This window comes from Ovis aries, chromosome 17 (assembly GCF_016772045.2).
Source record: "Ovis aries strain OAR_USU_Benz2616 breed Rambouillet chromosome 17, ARS-UI_Ramb_v3.0, whole genome shotgun sequence".
Lineage (NCBI taxonomy): Eukaryota > Metazoa > Chordata > Mammalia > Artiodactyla > Bovidae > Ovis > Ovis aries.
The window spans coordinates 61,377,360-61,400,347 of record NC_056070.1 but is presented as its reverse complement, the minus strand read 5'-3'; the positions used below and the strand labels follow the sequence as shown (position 1 = coordinate 61,400,347).

The 22,988-nt window shown below is 52.6% G+C and overlaps 1 protein-coding gene across 5 annotated transcripts in view; it reads left to right on the top strand.

Annotated features, from left to right (window-relative positions):
• The first annotated feature begins 3,760 nt into the window (after positions 1-3,760).
• Positions 3,761-22,988, top strand: part of SLC8B1 (solute carrier family 8 member B1) — a 29,719-nt gene continuing 10,491 nt past the window's right edge. For 4 of the 5 annotated variants that reach the window (XM_060401240.1, XM_060401237.1, XM_060401238.1 and 1 more), the window contains exons 1-12: positions 3,761-3,912; positions 4,097-4,474; positions 5,071-5,311; positions 15,692-15,844; positions 15,948-16,000; positions 16,157-16,215; positions 16,348-16,452; positions 16,547-16,714; positions 17,674-17,781; positions 19,660-19,719; positions 20,012-20,142; positions 22,138-22,279. In XM_060401240.1, the coding sequence (XP_060257223.1) occupies positions 5,156-5,311; positions 15,692-15,844; positions 15,948-16,000; positions 16,157-16,215; positions 16,348-16,452; positions 16,547-16,714; positions 17,674-17,781; positions 19,660-19,719; positions 20,012-20,142; positions 22,138-22,279 (1,135 nt within the window). In that variant the 5' untranslated portion in view covers positions 3,761-3,912; positions 4,097-4,474; positions 5,071-5,155. The remainder of the gene's footprint in view (positions 3,913-4,096; positions 4,475-5,070; positions 5,312-15,691; positions 15,845-15,947; positions 16,001-16,156; positions 16,216-16,347; positions 16,453-16,546; positions 16,715-17,673; positions 17,782-19,659; positions 19,720-20,011; positions 20,143-22,137; positions 22,280-22,988) is intronic. The other variant, XM_060401236.1, reaches the window with a different exon arrangement.

Sequence of the window (22,988 nt, the reverse complement as noted above, 5' to 3'; positions counted from 1 at the left end):
ACTAAATGGCCGCACAACAGTATTTCACAGGAGATACAGCAACTATTTCCTTGGTCCGCCACGGATGGAGATTTAGGATATTTTCAGTGTTTACACAAATATGAAGATGACACAGTAAACACTCCCAGGCTTAGAGCGGCGTCCAAATGGTCTCCTCTTCAGAAAAGCTCCAGGAGCGACTGAGGCACAAGAAGTGAAGAGAAGTGAAGTCGCTCAGTCGTGTCCGACTCTTTGCGACCCCAAGGACTGTAGCCTACCAGGCTCCTCTGTCAATGGGATTTTCCAGGCGATAATACTAGAGTGGATTGCCATTTCCTTCTCCAGCGGATCTTCCCTACCCAGGGATCAAACCCGGGTCTCCTGCATTGTCGACAGACGCTTTACCGTCTGAACCACCAGGGAAGTCCTGAGGCACAAGAAGCACCTATGTTTTCAAGGCTCTCAAGATTGACATTTATCAATGGGCAAGTCCTCTTCTAGAAGGATTATTCCCATGCAAACTCCGGGCAATGGCAATGAAAACACTTGCTCGAAGTTGGTACTGTTTGCTGGTTACTGGGCTGCCATGGGAGGTAATGAGCACCCCGTACCCGGGGGAGTTCAAGTAGGTATGGTACGACGCTTTGCCCAGGGCTGCTAGGATCGAGAGGGAACTTGCATTGGTTGCAGATGAGACTCAGGTATGCTTAAGGCACCTTCCAAGTCTTTGGGCCTCTTTAGTAAAGACTGGAAGCTCTAATTCTCTCCCTTTTTCCTCTTTTAAGTCTATTACTTGGCCTCACGCTTCCCTCAAACATTTGCTTTGTTCCTGAAGCTGCCGCTGTCGATAAAAAGAACAGACTCTGGCTCATCTTCCAGTTCTGCAAAGGGTTCAATCATGACCCACTGCAGTGCACCCTACGGAGCATTTAGGGTTGAAAGAGCATTCTGGGTTTTGGATATATGGCCCCCAGAAAGCTAAGATGCATAACTAAGGGAAGATTTCAATGACCCCAGATTTTTGCATCTTCCCATCCATAGAAAAGCACTAAAATCATTAACTTGAGATGTCTATATTTCTGTCATTAAGAATAAACTTTCACCAAGATGTATGCTTGACTACATGTATTTTCCAGGCCAAAAAAATTATATATATACTGGCTTCTCCCCCACCTCTTTGGAGCAATTCCTCAGAGCTATGTGAGAGGCTATCTGTCTGGCTATCGTCCTCAGTAAGGTCCCAATAAAACAGAGATGCCAAGGTCGTGTTTTTTTTTCAGTTGACACCACATAGGCCCTGGGCCTTCTGAATACAGCTGCTGAATGTCAGATAGATCTAGCCTTCCTGCGGAGTGATGCAGGACACTTAGTCCATAGTGGTGAAGGGGACTCACCTGGGGTCACTCAGACCTAGGTGCAAAGCTTTGGGTGCCTTGAGGACATTTCCCTCGTCTGCGAAATGGGGATCTCTGTAGCCCTCACCCCACAGTGAAACCACTAGGTGGAATTTCAGGGGAGCTCCTTTATGTCTCAGTGTAGAAAGAATTCAGTGACAGGCAAAGTGATAGATAGGTGATTTTTTTCAGGCAGCTGTGAGGGTGCTGCACCCCAAGAACTTAGGGCTACAGTTTTATAATCAAAAGTGGGGAGGGGGAAAAAGACCACCACCTTCTTCATTCTTGAGTAGATGTCATGTTTCCATCATCAGCTCCTCCTCCAGGTTGGGCAGGAGAGTTTTCTTGCCCTACCTGGAGGACACTTACAGCACTATGGAAAAATTATTTTAGGTCTCAATACAATGATGGTCTTTCACTTTGAAATGTCACCTTTCCATAAATCACTGTTTTTTTTACGTGTGCAGAGAGCATGTTCTAGGGGTCATTAACTTTCTGAGCTCACCGGGCAGGATGTGGGGCTCAGGCCACCATTGTTTTATTGTTTGGGGCCATGACTTATGGTTCTGTTGCTAAACAAACCTGCTTGGTTTTGTGGCTAAGCAAGCCTGCATTCTTGAGTGATTGTTAACTTCCAGGGATCTCCCATTCTTTTTTCTTTACTTACAGTCCCCTAGTGGATTAACTATTTAATCACCTACTTTGCCCCTTTACTCTGTCCCTATCCACAGGGCTATTAAATGGGACAAGCAGGACACTGTCACCTACGCAACTGTACTCTGTAAATCACTATTATCTACAGGCCGAGATTCCAAAGATATGCTCTAGACCACAATGTCACCCTCTCTAGGGTGGGGAGCTAGAGTGCTCCAAAGGCAAGGAACGCGAGGGTGGTGGGAGGGGTGGGCAGGGAGGAGAATGAAAGACCACCCAGAGGTGGTGGCCCTTGAGCAGGGTCTAGCACCTAAGAAAGAGTCTGTCAGGGAGACAAGGGAAGGGCTGGCAACCCAGGCAGGTGGCTCTGGAGGAGCAGAGGTGTAGCCGACTGTTAAGTCCCCTACTTCCCTGGCTAAAGCAGGAGAGGGTGGAGGTGGGGATAAAAGATGAAATCAGCAAGGGGAGCTTGGGCTAGACGGTAAAGGGCTTTGATCGATCGCTGGGCTCAGTGTTGGGCCTCAGTTCTCAAGGTGATGAGGAGGCAGGACAGACTTGGAGAGAGGGAGGTGGTGAGATGAGATGTGTGCAGCCTGTGGTAGTGGAGGCTGTTGGAGGAGGAAATCCCCAGACCCCTCTTTCGGTGCCCTACCCCACTCCAGGGGCTTCCCTGGTGGCCCAGACGGTAAAGAATCTGTCTGCAATGCAGGAGAAGAGGGTTGGATCCCTGGATCAGGAGGATCCCCTGGAGAAGGGAATGACAACCCACTCCAGTATTCTTGCCTGGAGAATTCCCTGGACAGAGGAGCCTGGCAGGCTCTAGTCCATGGGGGTCGCAAAGAGTTGGACACGACTGAGCAACTAACACTTAATTACCCTACCCCAACAGAAGGAAAGGAGGCTGGGAAACGGGAGGGGGAACTAGATCCTCCAGGGTGAGTAGGCCAGTCACCTGTTTTGACCTATTAGCCATATTCGTCGTCGTCGTCGTCGTCGTCTTTTTTGGCTCCACTGCGAGGATCTTAGTTTACCACCCAGGAATGGAACCGGTGACCCCTGCAGTGGAAGGGCAAAGTCTTAACCGCTGGACCACAGGGGGATTCCCTGCCATGTTCTTCTTTTAAAGACCAGCCTACTGGATGGAAACGCTGAACCCAATTAGGAGATCTCACAAACAGGCATTACAGGCAGGGCAGCCTGAGTTTGTGTGTGCAAGGCAGAGCGTTCACTAAGTGAAAGTGTCAGTTGCTCAGTTGTGTCCGACTCTGTGATCCCATGGACTCTAGCCCTAAACTAGGGTCCTCTGTCCATGGGAGTCTCCAGGCAAGAATACTGGAGTGGGTTGCCATTCCTTTCTCCAGGGAATCTTACCAACCTGGTACCTTCTCAGATACTTATCACCATTGATTACAAGAAGACTTTTGACGCCGACTCGACCACCCCTCCCTTGGGAAGAGAACCCCCTAGTTTCACCGTATAAAAGTTCCTCTCCGGCCTCCTATGGTTTATATGCATGAGGTTTCATCTCAGCTTCTGCTTTAGCAGCGAAAGCAGAACCGACCTGCAGGTGACTGAGAACAGGAAGGAGAGTGGGGAAGACCCTCGGGACCGCGCAGGGTGCCTGTGCCTTTAATACAAGGGGCGAGCCCTTGGGGGCGAGTCCGCTGGGCGGGGTTGTATGAGGGGCGTGGCCGGCGCGGGGAGGGCCGGGGCCGTGCCTGGGGCAATCCCGCGGACTAGACCCGGATGCGACTGCCGAGGGGAGCGCGAGTCCGAGCCTTCTGGGGCAGGTCAGGCGTCGCGGGCCGGCGGGCGGAGGCTGGAAAGGCTGTGAAGCCCAGCGGGGTCGAGGTGCGGAGTTTGCGGGTCCGAGGCCCGGCAGGAGGTAAGAGGAGGCTCCCCGCCCGCCTGGGCGCGGCGGTAGGATCACGCAGCCGGAGTTCATCTGCTCAACATCCGCCAGGGTTGGGAAACGGAGCACTTGGACGTTCCCGGGGTCTCGCACCTAGAAAGTGCAGCCGCAGAAGTGATCGTAACCCCAATTTCCTGCCTCTGCTCCTCCCTATCAGGTCTGCAGAACTTCCGATCATCTGAAAGTCTAGCCTCGGAGAAGCGCACAGCCGCGCTCAATAAATGCTCCCTTGTGAGCGAGCACGAGAAATCGGCTGCCAATAGAGAGGAGACTCGTGTTGATCCTTAAGTTGGGAACACCTGAGGGCGTGAGCCCTTGTTAAATGTTAAATGAACCCTTATCGTTGGCTCTGACGCGCCAGCGTTTGTCTTCATTTTACGGATGAAGAATCAGAGGCTCAGAGACGTGGAGTGACCTCCCTAAGGTCGCATAGCGCCCCAGTGGCTAAGCCTGTATTGCAGACCTGGAGTGTCGGCTCCAAGTCAGTGCCAAGTGCGGTTACAGAGAACTGCGGAAGGGAAGAGCCTGTCAACAGGTGAGTAAAGAGTGCTGAGACAGGCCCTTCTGCTCCCCTTTCCTTCCCCCAGGCACCCCCTCCCCCGCCAGAACTTTGAGCAAAGATTTACAAAAAAAAAAAAAAAAAAAGCGTTGTTTTCTGGGTTTTGTTTTTCTTGAAGGCAAAACAGTCTCATTAGCAACACGTGGAAGAGCCAAAAGAAGAAAACTAGCGTGCCAGGGACTTTTTTTTCTCTTTTTCCCCATTCCAGTTTAATTTCTTTGGAAGAAAAATTAAGCTAGTTTTTCCCTAGTGTTGAGGGAAAAGACATGCTAAAGTCCAGCCCAGCTCTGCTGCTAACGGGCTGTGTAACTTTGAGCAATTCATTTCCCTCTGGGCCTTGATTTCCCCATCAGAGGCAGTTATTGCCCTGGGTTTCCATGGAAACACTACTGGGGGCTCAGGAGGAAGGGCTATGTACTCTGCCTGCTAGATGAGTCAGGCCCATCCAGAATGTGGCTTCTACATCAGCTTTCTTTTGGAGGGGGATGGGAGAGGGGCATTCTTCAGGCCCCTCCTGTTGGGTCCTGTGGTCTGGTCTTCTGTGACACTGTCCCTTTCTCACTCCTACCCAGCAGGCCACTGGAGGTGCCAGCTGTTTGGAACTGAAACACTACGGAAGGGGAAGCATCGGGTGAGGGCCGGGCCCCTTGGGGGCTGATGGCCAGAGGACTGCTGAATGTGTCCTGGGTCCTGCGTTTGCTCTGTGTGCTGCAAATGGTGGAGACAGTGTCCGGGGCCAGGGCCCCATCTTCAGGGTCCCACATTAGCTCCCAGTTTCCAGCCTCAGGTGTGAGCCAGACCAGCGTGGTAGACGTGAGTATCCACACAGGGAACTGGTATCAGGTGGGGACGTATTCAGATGATTTGGTATTTATTGAGCACCTACTCTGTACCAGGCACTGAGCTGAACCCTGGAATATGCCAGGGAACATATAGACAAAAATCCCTGCCCTGATGGAGTGAACAATCTCCTAGGAGGATGGCTAAATAAACATGTAGATTTCAGGCAGTAAGATGCTAAGTTCTCTGCAGATGAAGAGGATGAAGTGGTATTGTGGAGTGGAGGCTGTGAGGTACAGGGAGTATTTACAACTGTTTCAGATTGGGTGGTCACACATGGCTTCTGGGAGGAAGTGACATTAAGCCAAGCCCTGAGTGGAGAAAGGAAGCCACTTATAACAGACACCAGAAGGAAGAACATTCCAGGTGGAAAGAAAAACACGTGCAAAGGCCCTTAGGCAGGAACAAGCTTAGTGGATTTCTAGAGCTGTGAGGAGGCCAGAATGGCTGGAACAGGGTGAGTCAGTGGGGAGAATGTTAAGAATGAAGATGGAGATGTAGTGGTGGTCAGATTACCAAAGGCCTTAGGAGCTAAAGCTAGGAGGTGAGATTTGTTTTATGACAGTGGGGGGGGGGGCCCACGGAAGGTTTTCAGCAGGGAATTATCATAAATCTGATTTATTTCTTCCAAGAATGTCTCTGGCTTCTCTGGAGAAAATGGACTGAGAGGATTGAGGGTAGCAGCAGGGAGACCAGTGGGAAACTCTGGCAGCTTCCCAGGTGATGGTTGTGCAGCAGAGGAAAGAAGTGTCGGGACTTGGAGTAAGTGTCGGAAGCACAACAAGCAGGAGGCACTGATGGTTTGGATGGAGGGGCAAAGTGGTGGAAGAAAGGAGTCAAATATGGCTCCAGATTTCTGGCCTTAGTGTCTTGGTGGGTGGGGGATGGTAGTACCTTTGATTTGGATGCACCAAAGGAGAAACAGTGATGAGAGCAAGGAGGCTTCCTCCTGAGGCAGGGAGGTATGCAGGCGGTGGAGACAGGCTGCAGGGAACTTGCATCATTCTGTTCTGATGTCTGTAAGGGGAGGGGAGGTCACAGTGGATCCAGAGTGAAAATCTGAAGGCAGGGGGCTGGATTCTCGCTTCATATTTTCTTTGGTGGGAGGACAAACAGAGTAACAAACTCCCCCCCACCTGAATGGACAGCTGAGAGAGTGTTTAGCGCCCACGGCAACTTTATGGGGCCGCAGAGTACCTTCATGCCCTTTGTTTGAACCAGGCAAACAGGTAATTATGCCCATTTTATAGATGGGAAAGTGATTTGTGGTTACTCTAGGTTATAAAATTGACTGCTGCCTCTTGGAGGCAGGAAAATGGGGGTTTCTCTGTGGCTTGGGTCAGATAATCTCTCTGAGTTATCGAGCCAACGCTGTGCAGAACTCACCAAATCCTGCCCTCAACCCCCTAAGATGAGTCTGATGATTTCTGTGTTGCCCATGAGGAGGCTGAGGTTTAGGGAGGGGAAGTTGGCCATTAGGGAAGTTGCAGAGCCAGGACGTGAACTCATTGCTGCCTTCTGCTGAATCCAGATCCTTCCTCTCTGGCTTACCGTCTCCCAGGACTACACAGGTGGCTGCCCTTCTGAAAGTCCTGCCAGCCTCTGGCCAGGGAGCCTGCAGGCTGGAAAAGGCCACCCACTCCTCACCTAGGTCACTCATTCAACAGATATTTATTGAGCACCTATTATGTGCCAGGAACTGTGCCACACGTGAGGAGTAAATCACTCAGTTCCTGCCCTCATGGAGCTTATGTTTCTAGTTGGGGACGCACATGAGCAACAGGCTCACAGGTCAGGTAAATCCACAGGATTTCACTGAGCGACAAGGATCACAAAACAGGGTAGGGATGTGATGGTGTGAGATGGAGAGAGGTGACCACTTTGCCTTGGGCTTTCAGGACAGGCGTCTCTGTGTACAGAGGCCTGAAGCTTTGCAAAGATATAGCAGAACAGCACGTGCAAAGGCCCCAAGGCAGGAGCAGAAGGCCTTGTCATGTCGCAAACTTTGGGAGGCCGGAGTGGCTAGAACAGTGAGCTAGGGGGTGAAGGATGAGGGAGGAGACAGGAGAGGGAAGCCAGATTGCCTGGGGCTTTGTGGACCACTGGAGAAAGCAATGGCAACCCACTCCAATATTCTTGCCTGGAAAATCCCATGGACAGAGGAGCCTGGTAGGCTATAGTCCACGGGGTCACAAGGAGTTGGACACAACTGAGTGACTTCACTTTCACTTTGTGGACCACTGTGCAAAGTGGGTCCATTCCTAGGCATAGGATGGGAGCCATGCTAGCTTTTAGAACACGGGAGGCACATGATCTGGGTTTTTGTTGTTGTTGTCACTGGACTGCCAGGGAAGTCCCCAGGAGGGACATGATCTGATTTCAGTTTTTACAAGGATCCCACTTGCTGCAGTGGGAGAATCAGCTGGAATGGGCAGAGGCAGGGAGCAGGCTGGCAAAGCCCCTGGGGGAGATGGTGGTAGTAGCTAAGATTTTTTTTTTGTCGGGGGGTGGGGAATAGTACTGGGCCACCCAGTGCCTTCATCCTTCCAAGTGTGACCTCAGAGGGCCAGAGACTTGTTTGGCATCAGACTACCAGGTCCCAGTAATTCCAGGACACTCCTTTTGGGAAGAACGAAATCTGAAAAAAAAAAAAAAAAAAAAATCTCTACAGATCTGACAGACTGGACATTTAGGGCTGACGCTTGTGGTCCCGAGGGGAACAAGCTGACAGGTACAGAGAGCTCTTTATCTCTACTCTCAATTTTCGCCTCTGGAAAAAGTAGTAATCAACGCTTGTTGTACTGAACACTGAGTATGAACCAGGCACTGTTTGAAGCACATGGGTGAGCTCGTTTAGCCCCTCATTTCAGGAGCTGGCAAAGTTCAGCCCGCAGGTCAGATCAGGTCCACTGCTGGGTTTTGTACAGCCCAGGAGCTGGGGATGTTTTCACTTGTTTTAATGAAATAATTAATTTTTGGCTGAGCTGGGTCTTCGTTGCTGTACACAGGCTTTCTCTCATTATGCTGAGGGAGGGCTACTCTCTGCTCGTGGAGCGCGGGCTTCTCACTGCGGTGGCTGCTCCTTTCGCAGAGCACAGATCTAGAGCTCGCGAGCTCATTAGTGCGGCTCATGGGCTTAGTTGCCCCATGTGGAATCTTCCCGGATCAGGGTTTGAACCCTTGCCCCCTGCGTTAGCAGGCAGGTTCTTAACCACTGGGCCACCAGAGAAGGTCTTGAGAATTGTTTTTATATTTTCAAATGATCGAAAAAAATTTTTGAAAGAACGGTATTTCGTGATGCATGAAAACTCAATTCACACCTCAGTGTCTGTTAGGTACACCTTTATTGGTATGCAGTCATGCCTGTTTATTATTACGGCTGATGCTTTCACACGATCAGCCAGAGTTGAATGGTTTCAGTAGAGAACTTTGGGCCCTCAGAGGAGGAAGCATTTAGCCCTTCACAGTTTGCCGACCCCTGCCTCGTTTTATAAAGGCGGGAACGGAGGCACAGAGAAGCTGAGTTGCCCAGAGTCACACAGCTCTGAGTGGGGAAGCGGAATGTGAAGCCAGGCTGCGTGGCTCCAGAGCCCTGTCCTCAGAAGCAGGGTGCCGCCTGGCCTTGCTGAGCGGTTGTCACAAGGCCGAGGGGCCTCTGGAAAATAGCAGTGTTTTCTACTCCTGGGTTGGGGTCCTGGTGGGAGACCTGTGATTTTCCACTCCTTGGAGAGCTTGCCCTGTTGGGGTCCAGCCGTGGGGCTGGGAGAATAGGACGTGTGTTGAGAGGAGCTGGCAGAGAGGAGTTTCCACCCCAGGTCACATCCATCACTCCTCTTGCGGGAGCTGGTCAGCAAGGTTCAGAACGTGAGATGTCTTTGAGAGTGTTTTAATGTCTGCAGGTAACTGACTCGAGATGAGTGCTGTCACTTCCAGTTGCTGCTGTAACAAATTACTACAAACTTAGTGGCTTAAAATGAGAACACATTTGTTATCTGGGGGGTCAGAAGCCAAAATGGGTTTCACTGGATTAAAATCAAGGTGTCAGTACCGTGTTCCTTTCAGAGGTTCCAGGGGAAGGTCCATTCCCTTGCCTTGTCCAGCTTCTAGAAGCTTCCTGCATTACCTCCTTGGCTTTTGGCCTCTTCCTCCATCTTCAAAGTCACCAGCCTAGCATCTTTCTCTTTCTCTGCCCCCACTTCCTCCCTCTGCCCCTCTCCCTGCCTCTCCCCTTCTCACTCACTGTCTCTCTCACTGTCTGGACCTCTGCTTCCTTCGCATCTCTGTCACTTTGACCCTCGTACCTCTCTCTTATAAAAATCCTGTGATGACATCTAAAGCCCTCCAGGTAATTCTGGACAATCCCCCCATCCCAACAGCCTCAATTTAATCACCTCTGCAAAGCCCCTTTTGCCACGTGAGGTCACACTTCACAGGCTCTAGGGATTAGGACTGGACATTTTTTCGGATCACTCCTCAGCCAGGGAGGATGAACCAGGAGCTTGTGATTCCACGCTGTCCCTCCCAGCCCCTCATCCCTCCTAAGCCACCCCCTGTCCTGCTCATGCACAAGGAAGTGCCTTTGGCTGCAGGTAACAACATTTAGAGGGAGCATTGAGGTAATGAAAACCCGAGCCTTTCTTGATGGGCCCCGACCGAAAAATGGAAACAATTTAGAATTGTCCCTTAGGTACTGGAGTTGTGGAATTGTTTGGCTTCTTAATGGAGGCAGCGTGGACTTTGATAGTCTATATTCTGCGTGCACGCTCAGTTGCATCTGACTCTTTGCGACCCCCTGGACTGTAGCCCACCAGGCTTCTCTGTCTATGGGATTTTCCAGGCAAGAATACTGGAGTGGGTTGCCATTTCCTCCTCCAGGGGATCTTCCTGACCCAGGTCTCCTGCATTTCTTGCATTGGCAGGTGGATTCTTTACCACTGAGTCACCTAGGAAGCCCCCATCTACAGTTTGATAGTCAATTATGAAGGGTGTGTGCAGAAGCACTTAACAAAACATGTGGCACCAAGATCTGATGGCCAGGCTGGGTTTGATGAAGACTGCCCTGTAGGTGAGGAAGGCAAGGTCCAGACACCTTAAAGGGGCCGTTTCCCTGGTGCTCAGATGGTAAAGAATCTGTCTGCAAAGTGGGAGACCGGGGTTTGCTCCCTGGCTTGGGAAGATCCCCTGGAGAAGGGGATAATCTCCAGCATTCTTGCCTGGAGAATCCCCATGGACAGAGGAGCCTGGCCGGCTGTAGTCCATGGGGTCGCAAAGAGTCGGACACAGCTGAGCACACAGCACAGCAAGGGTCACCCAGTGAGCTGGTAGCAAAACTGGGGCGCAGACTCAAGGCTGCCTTTCCTCTCAGCTACCTGGTCTTCCACACCAGTCTTACTGGTGTAGGATGGAAAACTGACAGCCCGTGGGCTAGTCTAGCTGCCGTGGTTTTGGTTTTGGCTTTGTTTGGTGTTTGGTAGTGTGGGGTGGTGGTTGTGCAGTTGCTAAGTCGTGTCCGACTCCATGACCCCATGGACTGCAGCATGCCAGGCTTCCCTGCCCTGCATTGTCTCCTGCAGTTTGCTCAAACTCACGTCCATTGAGTCGGTGATGCCATCCAACCATCTCGTCCTCTGTCGCCCCGTCTCCCCCTCCTCCTGTGGCCTTCAGTGTTTCCCAGCATCAGAGTCTTTCCAATAAGCTGGCTCTTCGCCTCAGGTGGCCAAAGTATTGCAGCTTCAGCATCACACCTTGTAGTGACTATTGAGGGTTGATTTCCTTTAGGATTGACTGGTTTGATCTCCTTGCAGCCTTTCGTTTTGTAACTTGGATGCCTTCCAGCAGGGCACACCCCCTCCAGCTCATCACCATCCTTGCCAGCAGCCCCGGTGGTTTTAGACATTTGTGTAATCTGCCTGGTCCCCAGGGCATTGCGTTTGCAACCCTCTCCTGTCCATCCTGACCCTTAAAACTTACCCACAGAGGGGAAAATATTTGACCCTCTCTGGATTCCCTGGGGATCCTTACTGACTCAGGGAAGAGGATGAGAGGGGAAGGAGACGGACTGAGAATTCACCACCTCGGACTCAGAGCAGCATCACATTAGCTCTGCGCCCCCTGGGCAGAGCTGAGTTCAGCTCCCGATGAGTTTCAGTGGAGGGGATGGCCAGTTTGGGGCACGGGGGCAGGCAGGAATGTGATTCTGGAGGCCAGATTTGGGGGGACCTGCCTTGGTGACTAACTCTGCTGTCGGGAAGATGGAGAGGAGCCCGGCTGGGAGAGTGTCCTGCTTTCTCCCTGGCTGACTCTGAGCACCGGAAGGAGCCGGGGCAGGAGGTGGGGAAGGAGGCTGCCCCTGCCCCTGGTGGGCTGTTTCCTCCGGAGCTTCAGCTGGTAACTTTCAGGCAGAGATGAGTTTGAAACCAGCTAGCAGTGACAGGCTGTGTGCCCTGGGGTGAGTCCCTTTGCCTCTGTGTGCCTCAGTTTTCTCATCTGTGAAGTGGGAACAATTGTACCAACCTCCTAGGTCTGTTTTGAAGACTGGGCGAGTTGGGGTCCAGCACAGTGTGTGGCAATGGCAACCCACTCCAGTACTCTTGCCTGGAAAATCCCATGGATGGAGGAACCTGGTAGGCTATAGTCCACTGGGTCGCAAAGAGTCGGACACGACTGAGCGACTTCACTTTCACAGTGTGTGGCAAAAAATTGTGAGTCCCGACTGTGTGCGAGACTTTGATGGGGGAGGCGGACATTAAGTCAGTCTGTCATCCTACAAATAATGGGGGATTTCAAAACACGAGAAGTGCTTTGAAAAGGAAGACCAGGGGTGAAGAGAGTTTGTAACTGGAGGATCTGCCATGTTTTGGGTAGGGTGGTCAAGGAAGACTTCCTGGAAGAAGCATCTGAGGATTGGAGGATGAACCAGTGGTGTTTTCTTGAGGAAGATGCCCCAGGCAGAAGGAACAGTGCATGAAATAGGTGTGGCGGGCTCAGTGTGGCATCTAGAGAGAGCCAGTAAGCAGGGGATAGAGGTTACCAGAAATCGCACCTCCAGCATTGCATTGGTAGAAGTTCAGAGAGGGCTTGTGGAGGGGTTAGAACCGTTAAGCGAACAGTTCAGTGGCGTTCAAGACATTCTCATTGTGCAACCATCACCACCATCTACCTCCAGGACTTTCTCATCTTGCAAAACTGAAGCTGTTCTCATTAAATAACTCTCTGCTTCCCCTTCCCCCAGCTGGCAGTCACCATTCAGCTTTCTGTTTCTGTAAGTCTCACTGCTCCCAAGTATCTCGTATAAATAATGATGGAGAAGGGAATGGCTACCCACTCCAGTATTTTTGCCTGGAGAATCCCATGGACAGAGGAGCCTGGCGGACTACAGTCCATGGGGTCCCAGAGTCGGACACAACTGAGCATTAAATACTTTCCTGTTTCACTTCACATGATGTCTTCAGGGTCCGTCCATGTAGTAGCTTGTGTCAGAATTTTCTCCCCCCTTTTAAGGCTGAATAGCATTTCATCATATGGATAGGCCACGTTTTGCTCAGCCTATTCATCCACTGATGGACACTTGGGTTGTTCCTAAACCTTTTGGCTGTTGCGAATCAGGCTACTATGCATACGGGTGTGCTAATGTCTCTTTGAGACCTGACTTTCAGTTCTTTTTCATGTATACCCAGAAGTGATTTGCTGGATTGTATGGTAATTCTATTTTTTTTTTCCAGTTTTTGTTAACATACAATTGACCTACAGTACCATGTAAGTTTAAGATGTATAGCGCAATGCTTTGACTTACTTATATTATGAAATGATGACCACAATAAGTTTAGAGAACATCCATCATCTTCTACAGATACAAAAGAAAAGTTTCTTTCTTTGTGATGAGGACTCTTGGGATCTACTGTGTTAACATCTTTCATATATACCATCCAGCAGTGTTAACTATAGTCATCACTTTGTACATTACATACCTAGAACTGGTTATTGTATTTTTAATTTGGGGAGGGGGGACCTGCCATGCTCTTTTCCACAACATCTGTACCATTTTTACGTCCCCAACAGGAGTTGCACAGGGGTTCCATTTCTCCCCAGCCTCTCTCACACTTGTCAGCATCAATCTTTCTAATGAATATTCAGGGTTGATTTCCTTTAGAATTGACTGGCTTGATCTCTTTGCCGTCCAAGGGGCTCTCGAGTCTTCTCCAGCACCACAATTCAAAAGCATCAATTCTTCGGCGCTCCGCCTTCTTTATGGTCCAACTCTCACATCCGTGTGTGACTATTGGAAAAACCATAACTTCGACTATACAGACCTGACCCAGGAATTGAACCTGCGTCTCTTTGTGTCTCCTGCATTGTCAGGCAGGTTCTTTACCATTAGTGCCACCTGGGAAGCCCCAGGTAGAGCTTTGGGGAGGGTATTTTAGCAAAATCCCTCCGAGGTTTAAGATATTTCTCCTTCTGCAACAGACACTCTTAGGGCTCTGCCCATATCCTTTGGACCTCCTTTTTTTTTTCTTCCGGCCGTGCTGTATAGTTTATGGGATGTTAGTTTTCTGACTAGGGTTTGAACCCAGGCTCTCGGCAGTGAAAGCGCAGAGTCCCGACCACTGGACCATCAGGCAGTTTCTGACCCTGCCATTTTGGTGGGCTTCTGTTAACTTCAGGTCACCAGCATCTTCTTCCAGAAGCACCTGCAAGCATGGCAGGCCAGAAGTGCTGGGGACCTAGCAGCTCCCTCCCCGGCTCTGCTCACCTGATGACTGATAGGAGTTGGTGTATAAAACCCCAGCTCCCTCGCCCCTGGGGCTGCCACCATCTCAGCCCAGCCTGCGCTGGTTGCTTCTCCCGTCCCTGGCTCACTTCCCTATCTTGGTGCTTGTGCTCTCCACACCTCCCCACTGTGCTGCTTGCTTAGAAATCCTTGTCTCTAGGGCGCTTCTGGAGGAACTCAAACTGTGAGACTGTCTGACTCAGCACTTTCACTTCTGGAAATCTCTCTGACCAAACATTCTCACATGTGCCCAGAGTCACGTGCAAGGACGTTGACTGTTGGTGCTAATGGAAAAGTAGACACACTCAACTGCTTGTCATTAGGGGAATGTTCCCTCTATTGCAAGTCATCCATGGCATGAACTCCTGAGACTACCGTGAGCCAGGAATGGGGCAGTAATGGTCAAGGACAGGAAATTTAGAAGAACCTCAAATTGCCTGGATTCCAGCGCTTTCTCTACCACTGAGTGGGCCCTGAAATACTGTCTTTTAAATCTCCTTATCTGTGTAATGGGCTTCCCAGGTAGCTCAGATGGTAAAGCGTCTGCCTACAATGCAGGAGACCCGGGTTTGATCCCTGGGTCAGGAACATCCCCTGGAGAAGGAAATGGCAACCCACTCCAGTATTCTTGCCTGGAGAATCTCATGGATGGAGGAGCCTGGTGGGCTAATCTTATCTTTCTTGTAAGATCATTGTGTAGATTAACTGAGGTAACCTTTTAAGCTCAGCACTGTGCCTGGCATATAGAAATCACCCAGAATGTTTTTACTTTCTTCATTATGTCTGTCAATATGTTAATAAATGGCATGTCTGTGAAGTGGTAAATGTCAAGTTTCAGAAACGAGAACTTTAGGACAGACCCATTTCTATAAAACAAAACAAACTCTGTACTGAGATGTATCTACAAATGTCATTAAACTGAGAAATGTCTGTAAGGGTCTGCTTCAAGCTGGTCATGGCAGGAGAGAGGTGGGATTATGGAGGGCAGGGATGAGAAAGGAGAATTTAGAAATCGTTACATATTGTTTCTTTTCCTTTTTCTTTTTCTTTTTTTTGCCATGCTGCATGACTTGCTGGATCTTAGTTCCCCATCCAGAGATTGAACCCAAGCCCTGGCAGTGAAAGCTCTGAGTCCTAACCACTAGACCACCAGGAAATTTCCTGTTTTGTTTTAAATATGTGTATTCATGACTTGCTTCCCAGGTGGCTCAGTGGTAAAGATCTGCCTGCCAATGCAGGAGACACAGGTTCGATCCCTGGGGTGGGAAGATCCCCTGGAGGAGGAAATGGCAACCCACTCCAGTAATCTTGCCTGGAAAATCACATGGACAGATGAGCCTGGTGAGCTACAGTCCTTGGGGTTGCAAAGAGTCAGATGCAACTTAGCAACTAAATAACAAGTTCATGACTTACTTGTGTTCATTTCAAGTACAGGTTTATTTTTAAAAATGAAAGCGTGCAGCTGGAGCCTGGGAGAGTTAGGGACCAGGCTGAAGGAGGTTGTCTTCATTGCTTAGGTGGGGCTGGTCCAGTGGATCATGGGGTGGTGGGTTCTGATGTCCACCCCCCGCCTCCCTTTCCAGTGTCGAGAAGTGTGTGGCCTGAACGCCTCTGACCGCTGTGCCTTCGTCCGCACCAACCCCGACTGCCGCAGTGACGGGGGCTACCTGGACTACCTCGAGGGCATCTTCTGCCACTTCCCAGCCCGCCTCCTCCCTCTGGCCATCACCCTCTACGTGAGGCTCCGCTCTGGGTGGGGGGCTGATGAGAGGGGCCCGTGGCCCCAGCAGGACTTAATGTTCTTTCCCATTTCTGGCCTCCCCCTCTACCCTCGCCCAGGCTTTCTGGCTGGTTTATCTGTTTCTGATTCTGGGAGTCACCGCAGCAAAGTTGTAAGTTTGGCCCTGGCCTGATGTCCAGCTTGTAGACGGGAGAGCGGGGGTCCCGGGGTGGGAGGTTGACTTGGGGAGGACCCACCCCGGGCTTGGGGGGAAGGACCGGGGGCAGGAGCCACTCGCCGTGGAAACACTCACCGCTTTCCTCCGTAGCTTCTGCCCTAACCTGTCGGCCATTTCCACCACCCTCAAGCTTTCCCACAATGTGGCAGTATCCTTTTGGTCCAGTTCTGGTACCCCTGAGGGAGGGCCGGAGGGTGTGAGGGCCTGGGAGATGGGGGATGGCTCGTGGCCTGGGCAGCCTGGAGCGCCTGCACTGAGGCCCCTTGACATGTCCCTTCATGGCGTCACCTTCCTGGCGTTTGGGAACGGGGCCCCGGATATCTTCAGCGCCCTGGTGGCCTTCTCGGACCCGCGCACAGCCGGCCTGGCCTTCGGGGCCCTGTTTGGTATGAGCGAGCAGCCCCGGCTGCGGGTGAGGGGGCTGGGAGGGCAGCCAGAGGTGGGCGCGGGGCGGACCGAGCCTGGCCTCCTCTCCCGCAGGCGCGGGCGTGCTGGTCACCACCGTGGTAGCCGGCGGGATCGCCATCCTGCGTCCCTTCACGGCGGCCTCCAGGCCCTTCCTCAGAGACATCATCTTCTACATGGCGGCCGTGCTGCTGATCTTCACCGCGCTCTACCGCGGCAGGGTCACGCTGGCGTGGGCCCTGGGTGAGCCGCTGCAGGACCAGGGCGGGATCCCCCCAGGGCTGATGGCTGGGAGGCGCGGGGTTGGGGGGGTGAAGGGAGCGGGTGGTCTGCAGGGCACAGAGTCACTTTTGGTTCCGAGTGATGGAACCACTGCTTGGGACCCTGGTGGCCTGGGCATGAAAGGGGACTTGGGGTTCCGATCACCGAAGAGGGCAGGGCGAAGTCAGGGTGACATTTGGGTTTTCACAATCTCCAGTTTTCACTAGCGGTACAGCCGCAATGCTGACTGTGACCCACAGGGTCACTCCATCCAGATGGTTCCAACGACATGATGGAGGGGCGACTTATAGAGGGTTGAGAAAAACCAGGGAGGGTGGCTGCGAAGCAGAAATGCTAGGGGTCAGCAACAGTGGGAGCCTCTGAAGTGGGCAGAGAATGGGGTGGCTGGAGCCTGCTGAGGGCTCCAGGCCCAGACCCAGGGTCACCCAGCCTGAGCGAGAGTTGCGGAAGGTCACGGGTTCTGCCAGAGACAGGGCCTCACAGCAGGGTGGGGGTGCCCCAGACCCTCCCCTGCTGCCTTCTGATTACTCTTGGGGCTCCATGCGCAGGCCCAGGGCAGCCAGAGACTGGGGGATACAGTCTGCAGGGGCTCAGTCTCTCAGGGCACAGAGCCGCACACTAGCCCTTTGCACTTGAACTGTGTCCTGGAGGCCACTGTCTGTGCCAGGGTTACACCCACTGTTGATGGATGGATTGGTTGGGTGGGGGGAAGGTGGGGTGGCCTTGGTAGGGAGAAAATATGGGCCGAGGAGGGGAGGGGAGGCAGTGGGGCTCCAGGAAATGGCCCTTTGCTGCCTGGGCTGGGCTGGGCTGGGCTAACACAGCCACTGCCGCCAGGTGCCGGCGCCAGACTGGGCGCGCTTGCTCTCTGGGCCCTGCGGCCAGGACGCCACTTGGTGACGGCGTGCCCTTGTCCGCAGGTTACCTGGGCTTCTACATGTTCTACGTGGTCACTGTGGTTCTCTGCACCTGGATCTACCAGTGGCAGCGGAGGAGATCCTTGGTCTGCTCCATGCCGGCTACCCCGGGTGAGGTCTGAGTAGAGCCCCCGAGGGAGGACCCCGGGTCTGGAGCCCCTGTGCCCAGAAACTGCTGCCTCTGCTTCTGGAGGCCTGTGCCAGTGCCCATCTCCTCTTCCTACTTTTTCTACTTGTTCTACCAAGGCCCCCCCCCCCGTGCCTTCGCTTGTGCTGCTAAAGCCTCGTCATCACCTGCTTGTCCAAGTTCATTAGTTCTTCGTGCTCCTGCCTGTTGCTGGGGCAGATCTTCCTAAGAGCCATCACCTCCTGCATCCCAGAACGCGCCCCCTGCCAGGTGCTTCCACATACACAAATACATGCACACGCACATCCAGAAATGTGCAACACACACATCCATTCACAAATGCATAAACAGCATGAGCGTACATGACACATACACAACACGTACAAATACACATTCACAGATACATACACATATACAACCCGCAGGCTTCCCAGGTGGCGCAGCGGTGAAGAATCCACCTGCCGACGTGGGAGACCCTAGACACGTGGATTTGATCCTTGGGTCAGGAAGATCCCCTGGAGAGGGAAATGGCTACCCACTGCAGTGTTCTCGCCTGGGAAATCCCAAGGACAGACGAACGAGCCTGGCGGACTACAGTCCATGGGATTGCGAAGAGTCGGACACGGATGAGCGCACACACACACACACACACACCCCACACACATATATAGATACACGTCTCAAGCTGAATGGGACTTCTGCCTTAGGCAAAGGCGTGGTTCCCCCACTTACCCCAGTCCCCAGTGCTCTCTGTTGTCAACCCTGACACGTACAGACCTGATTATGTTGGGAAACCGGAATTCTTCCCCCAAGCCTCTTTCACTTGGTCCCATGATGTGCTTGGCCCTCTTTGGCATGTGAGCCTGAGAACCTTGCCCTTGATCTGTTGCCATTTGTGCTGGGCCTCAGCTTTCTTCTCTAAACTCATTCACACCCCAAACTCCACTCCCCAACTGTGCAGAGCCACCCCCACTTCCCTGAACATGCCACGCTCCCTCTGGCTGTCTCCAGGCTTTGCCTGTGCTGTCCTTTTCCCCTGGTGTGTCCTTGTTCTGAAAAGACTTAAGGACTCAGCCTGGAGGGAGCTCTGCAGAGACCCCCAGATGTCTCATCTGGGCTTGCACAGCTTTCAGACTCACTCCAGCACAACCTTTATCTCTCCATTCTGTTATTAATTTGCTTATGTTTCTGTCTATTGGACTGTGAGCTTCCAGAGGGCCAGACTGTATCATTTCCTGAGGTCCTGGCACAGGTAATGGTGACTCCTCCTACAGGAGGTCTACCATGATTTTTGCTCTCTTCTCTTTATCCGCTGGGCCTTCAGAATTCAGCACGTAGTACCCTGTGCTCTCTTCTAAACCCATCCTAGCTCACTGGGCTGGAACTGAAGGGGAAAATGAGGCCTAGAGAGTCACACAGAGGCAGAATCAGGGCTAGCACTCTTCACTTGAGAACAGCTGTTTTCCTTTTGGGAAGCCTTTCTTTGCAGGGCTCGGTCCTCTAATCCCAAGGACTCCTGAGAAAAGTTTCAGACTGGAAAAGAAAAATATGTCGGGTTCCAAGTTCTGGAAGGTGCAACGTGGAAGTCAGTAAATGTTTGAGTGTTGTCTTCAGACGGCCGTATTAAATTTGACCTTACTGCCGCATCACTATATCTGAAAATGTTTTGTGAGTTAGACTTCTTGAGTCTGTAAGAATTCCTGAGCATACAGGGTGATTGCTGAGAAGTCCACGATACAGAGGGGGCCTGGACACTTGCATCCTGAATACCGAGCGGTCCCAGAGGTGCCCTACGGTAGAATAATGGTGGGAGGGGCTGGGTGCCCCACCTGGCTCATGGGAAACTCCGCTCTGTCCTACAGAGATACTGTCAGATTCCGAGGAGGAACGGGTGTCTTCTAACACCAACAGCTATGACTATGGTGAGTCCAGGGGCTCTGTGTCCAGCTGGGGTGGGGGTGCCAGCTGGACTGGGCTGGAGAGGTGGGCGATGGGACCATCCAGCAACCCCCCCACCCCACCCCCAGCCCAGGGAGGAGGCAGTGAACAGCTCTCACTGCAGGCTGAGCTGGGTTTGCCTTTCCCGCCCACTACCAGGCTCTGGGCTTTTTCCTTCTTCCCAGGGGTTGGGGGCACTGGTGGGAGGGAAGGGAGAGGGTTTCCCAGAGGCTGAGCCAGCCACAGACACCTGCCTCTCCCCGCTTGCGCCCCCAGGTGAGGAGTACCGGCCGCTGCTCCTGTACCCGGAGACCACGGCCCAGATCCTGGTGCAGGCCCTCAACCCCCTGGATTACAGGAAGTGGAGGACCAAGCCCGTGTACTGGAGGGTCCTCAAGGTGTTCAAGGTGAGGGGGGCCCCTGGGGCCAGGCTTCTGACTTGGTGATGGCACAGGGCACTGGCCCCTCCACCTTCTCCAGAGCAGTGAGGGTGGGGGGCGGGATGGGGGCTCTGCTGAGGACCTGATGGGGAAATAGATAAGACTGGGACTCTGTGGGAAATGGAGTCATGCAGCGTGGCTCAGATTCCTCCCCGCAAGGAAGGAAGGGGAACATCTTCCCAAGGACAGAGAGGAGGCTGGCGACTCCTCCGGACCCACTGACAGCCAGGAACTGGGGCAGGTGAGAGTGGGTCACAGTGAGTCTAAATGAGATCAAAATAGCACTTTTCTGACCGCTCACTGCTTCCCTGGGCTACCTGTCTCCTGAGGTCTGGATGTGAGCAGGCTGGTTTCCATGAGGCAGGACTGCAGTGCTTTCCGCCACCCAGACCCAAAAAGTCAGAGGCCTCACCTCATAGCCCCCCAACATGGATACCTTTCAGGCTTCCTCAGACCCAGGGGACAGATAATGAACAACAAATATTTATACCCCATGACAGCTCTGGCTATATCATGATCTCAGGCAAGTCCCTTCATCGCTCTGAGCTTCAGCTTCCTCCACTGTAAAATGGGGTAATGATAGCACCTTTCTTCTGGAATCCTTGTATCAGTAAGTTAGTGCTGCTGCTGCTGCATTGCTTCAGCCGTGTCCGACCCTGTGCGACCCCACAGACGGCAGCCCACCAGGCTCCCCTGTCCCTGGGATTCTCCAGGCAAGAACACTGGAGTGGGTTGCCATTTCCTTCTCCAATGCCAGAAAGTGAAAAGTTAAAGTGAAGTCGCTCAGTCGTGTCCGACTCTTGGCGACCCCATGGACTGCAGCCTACCAGGCTCCTCCATCCATGGGATTTTCCAGGCAAGAATACTGGAGTGGGGTGCCATTGCCAGCAGTGCTATGTAAAAAACAGCCCCCAGCATCTCACTGACATGTGACGACAATATTTATCCTCATCCAGTCATCTGAGATGACTGGTTGGTGGTTCAGGTCTGCCCCATACCTCCTTCTGGGGCCAGTGAGAGTGTGCTCTTTTCTTGGCAGAAGAGACCAAGGCAGATTCCCCAAGCACAATGTACGCCTCGTTCACATCACATTCACCAGTAGCCCGTTGGCCAAAGCAAGCAGCATGGCCAAGTTCAACATCAGTGGGACAGGGAAATATATTCTGCAGACTCTAGTCATTTGACAAAAGTGTGGGGGTGATCAGTTCTGCAACGGGTGGAGGAGGATTGAAGAGTTGGGAACCGTATCCAGCCTACCACAGTGGTTGGGACAATTTGATGAACTAATCTATGCGAAGGACTGACTCTGGTGCTTAGCATATGGTAAGCACTCCATACGTGATATTAGTTTAGCTGCTGGCTAAACACACAAGTGAAAGCGAAACACAAGGTATCGAGTCCGTCAGAGCTGGCCCTGTAGCCTGGTTTCAAAGCCTGTGTGGCTTTGGAGAAGTTTTAGCCTCTCTGAGCCTCAGTTTCTTTATCCAAAAGGTAGGAAAATTAAGAGTTCCTGTTCAGTGTTGGCAGTGGCGCGCACTAGGTTGTTGGCGGCGTGTTAGCGGCAGCCGTCAGGAGCGCCTGGGGGCCTGCGCCAGGCGGGCGCTTCAGCAGTAGCGCCTGTTCTTTCGTTGATTGGTTGATTCATCGTTGCACTGAGTCTTCATTGCTGCGCGGGCTCTCCTCTGGTTTCGGCGAGTGGGGGCTACTCTAGTCACAGTCCGTGGGCTTCTCATGCAGTGGCTTCTCTTGTTGCGGAGCGTGGACTTCAGGGCGCACGGGCTTAGTTGCCCCATGGCATGTGGGATCTTCTCTGACCCAGGATCGAACCCATGTCCCCTGCATTGGCAGGCGGATTCTTAGCCACCGGGGAAGTCCAGCCTGGTTCTTGAATGACTGAGCTCAGGGCAGAGGCCAAGCACAGGGCTCCCTGCCTTCACCCTCCTGCCTTCCCGCACTTCACAGCTGCCCGTGGAGTTCCTGCTGCTCCTCACTGTCCCCGTCATGGACCCCGACAAGGAGGACAGGAACTGGAAGCGGCCCCTCAACTGCCTGCACCTGGTCATCAGCCCCCTGTTCCTGACCCTGACCCTGCAGTCAGGGGCCTGTGAGTATCCCTGCCCCTGGGGGGGGCCCAACCCCCCTCCTCCCCACAGTCCCGAAGTTTTCTTCTCAGCCACCCCAGGGGACCCTGGACCAGCGGGGCAGTCCTGAATATACAGCAGACGCTTAATATGTGCTTGTGCCTCGAGCCTCCGGTGGTCCATCGGTCACACTGGTTTCAGAGGGGAGCGACACGCTGGTGGCCCTTGGACCAAATCCAGCCCTCTGGCACATTTGCTTGCGTTACCAAATTTACAGAGTTGATGATTTCTCAAGATAATCTGAGCCACATTCCTAACAGCAAAACTGGCAGAAGCTGAGAAGAGGCACCCCGCCCCCCTCCCCGGTGCTGGTGCCCACTGACTAGCTCCTCACAAACCCCTCCACTGCCTGTTGAGTGACCTGGGTGGCCCCGCTAGCCCCGAGCCTTCCCCCGTCTGCCCCGGGCTTTCCTTTTCTGACCTGTTTTGGCTAGAGCACTGCCCAGTCCTGTCAGATGTCTTCTAACTCCTCCTGCTCAGGTTCTTCCTGTTGTCCGACTTGAGTATCTCATGCTGCCCAGTCCTCTCTCTCTCATCTGAGCTCCTGTCCCTCAACCCAGGGGCATCTCCTGGAGGTGGCGGGGGTTTTGGTAGAAAATACAGGGCTGAGTGTGGCTTTTTTTTTTTTTTTTTTTTTGCTAATGAGCGTCAGGATGAAAAGGCTGCCAAATT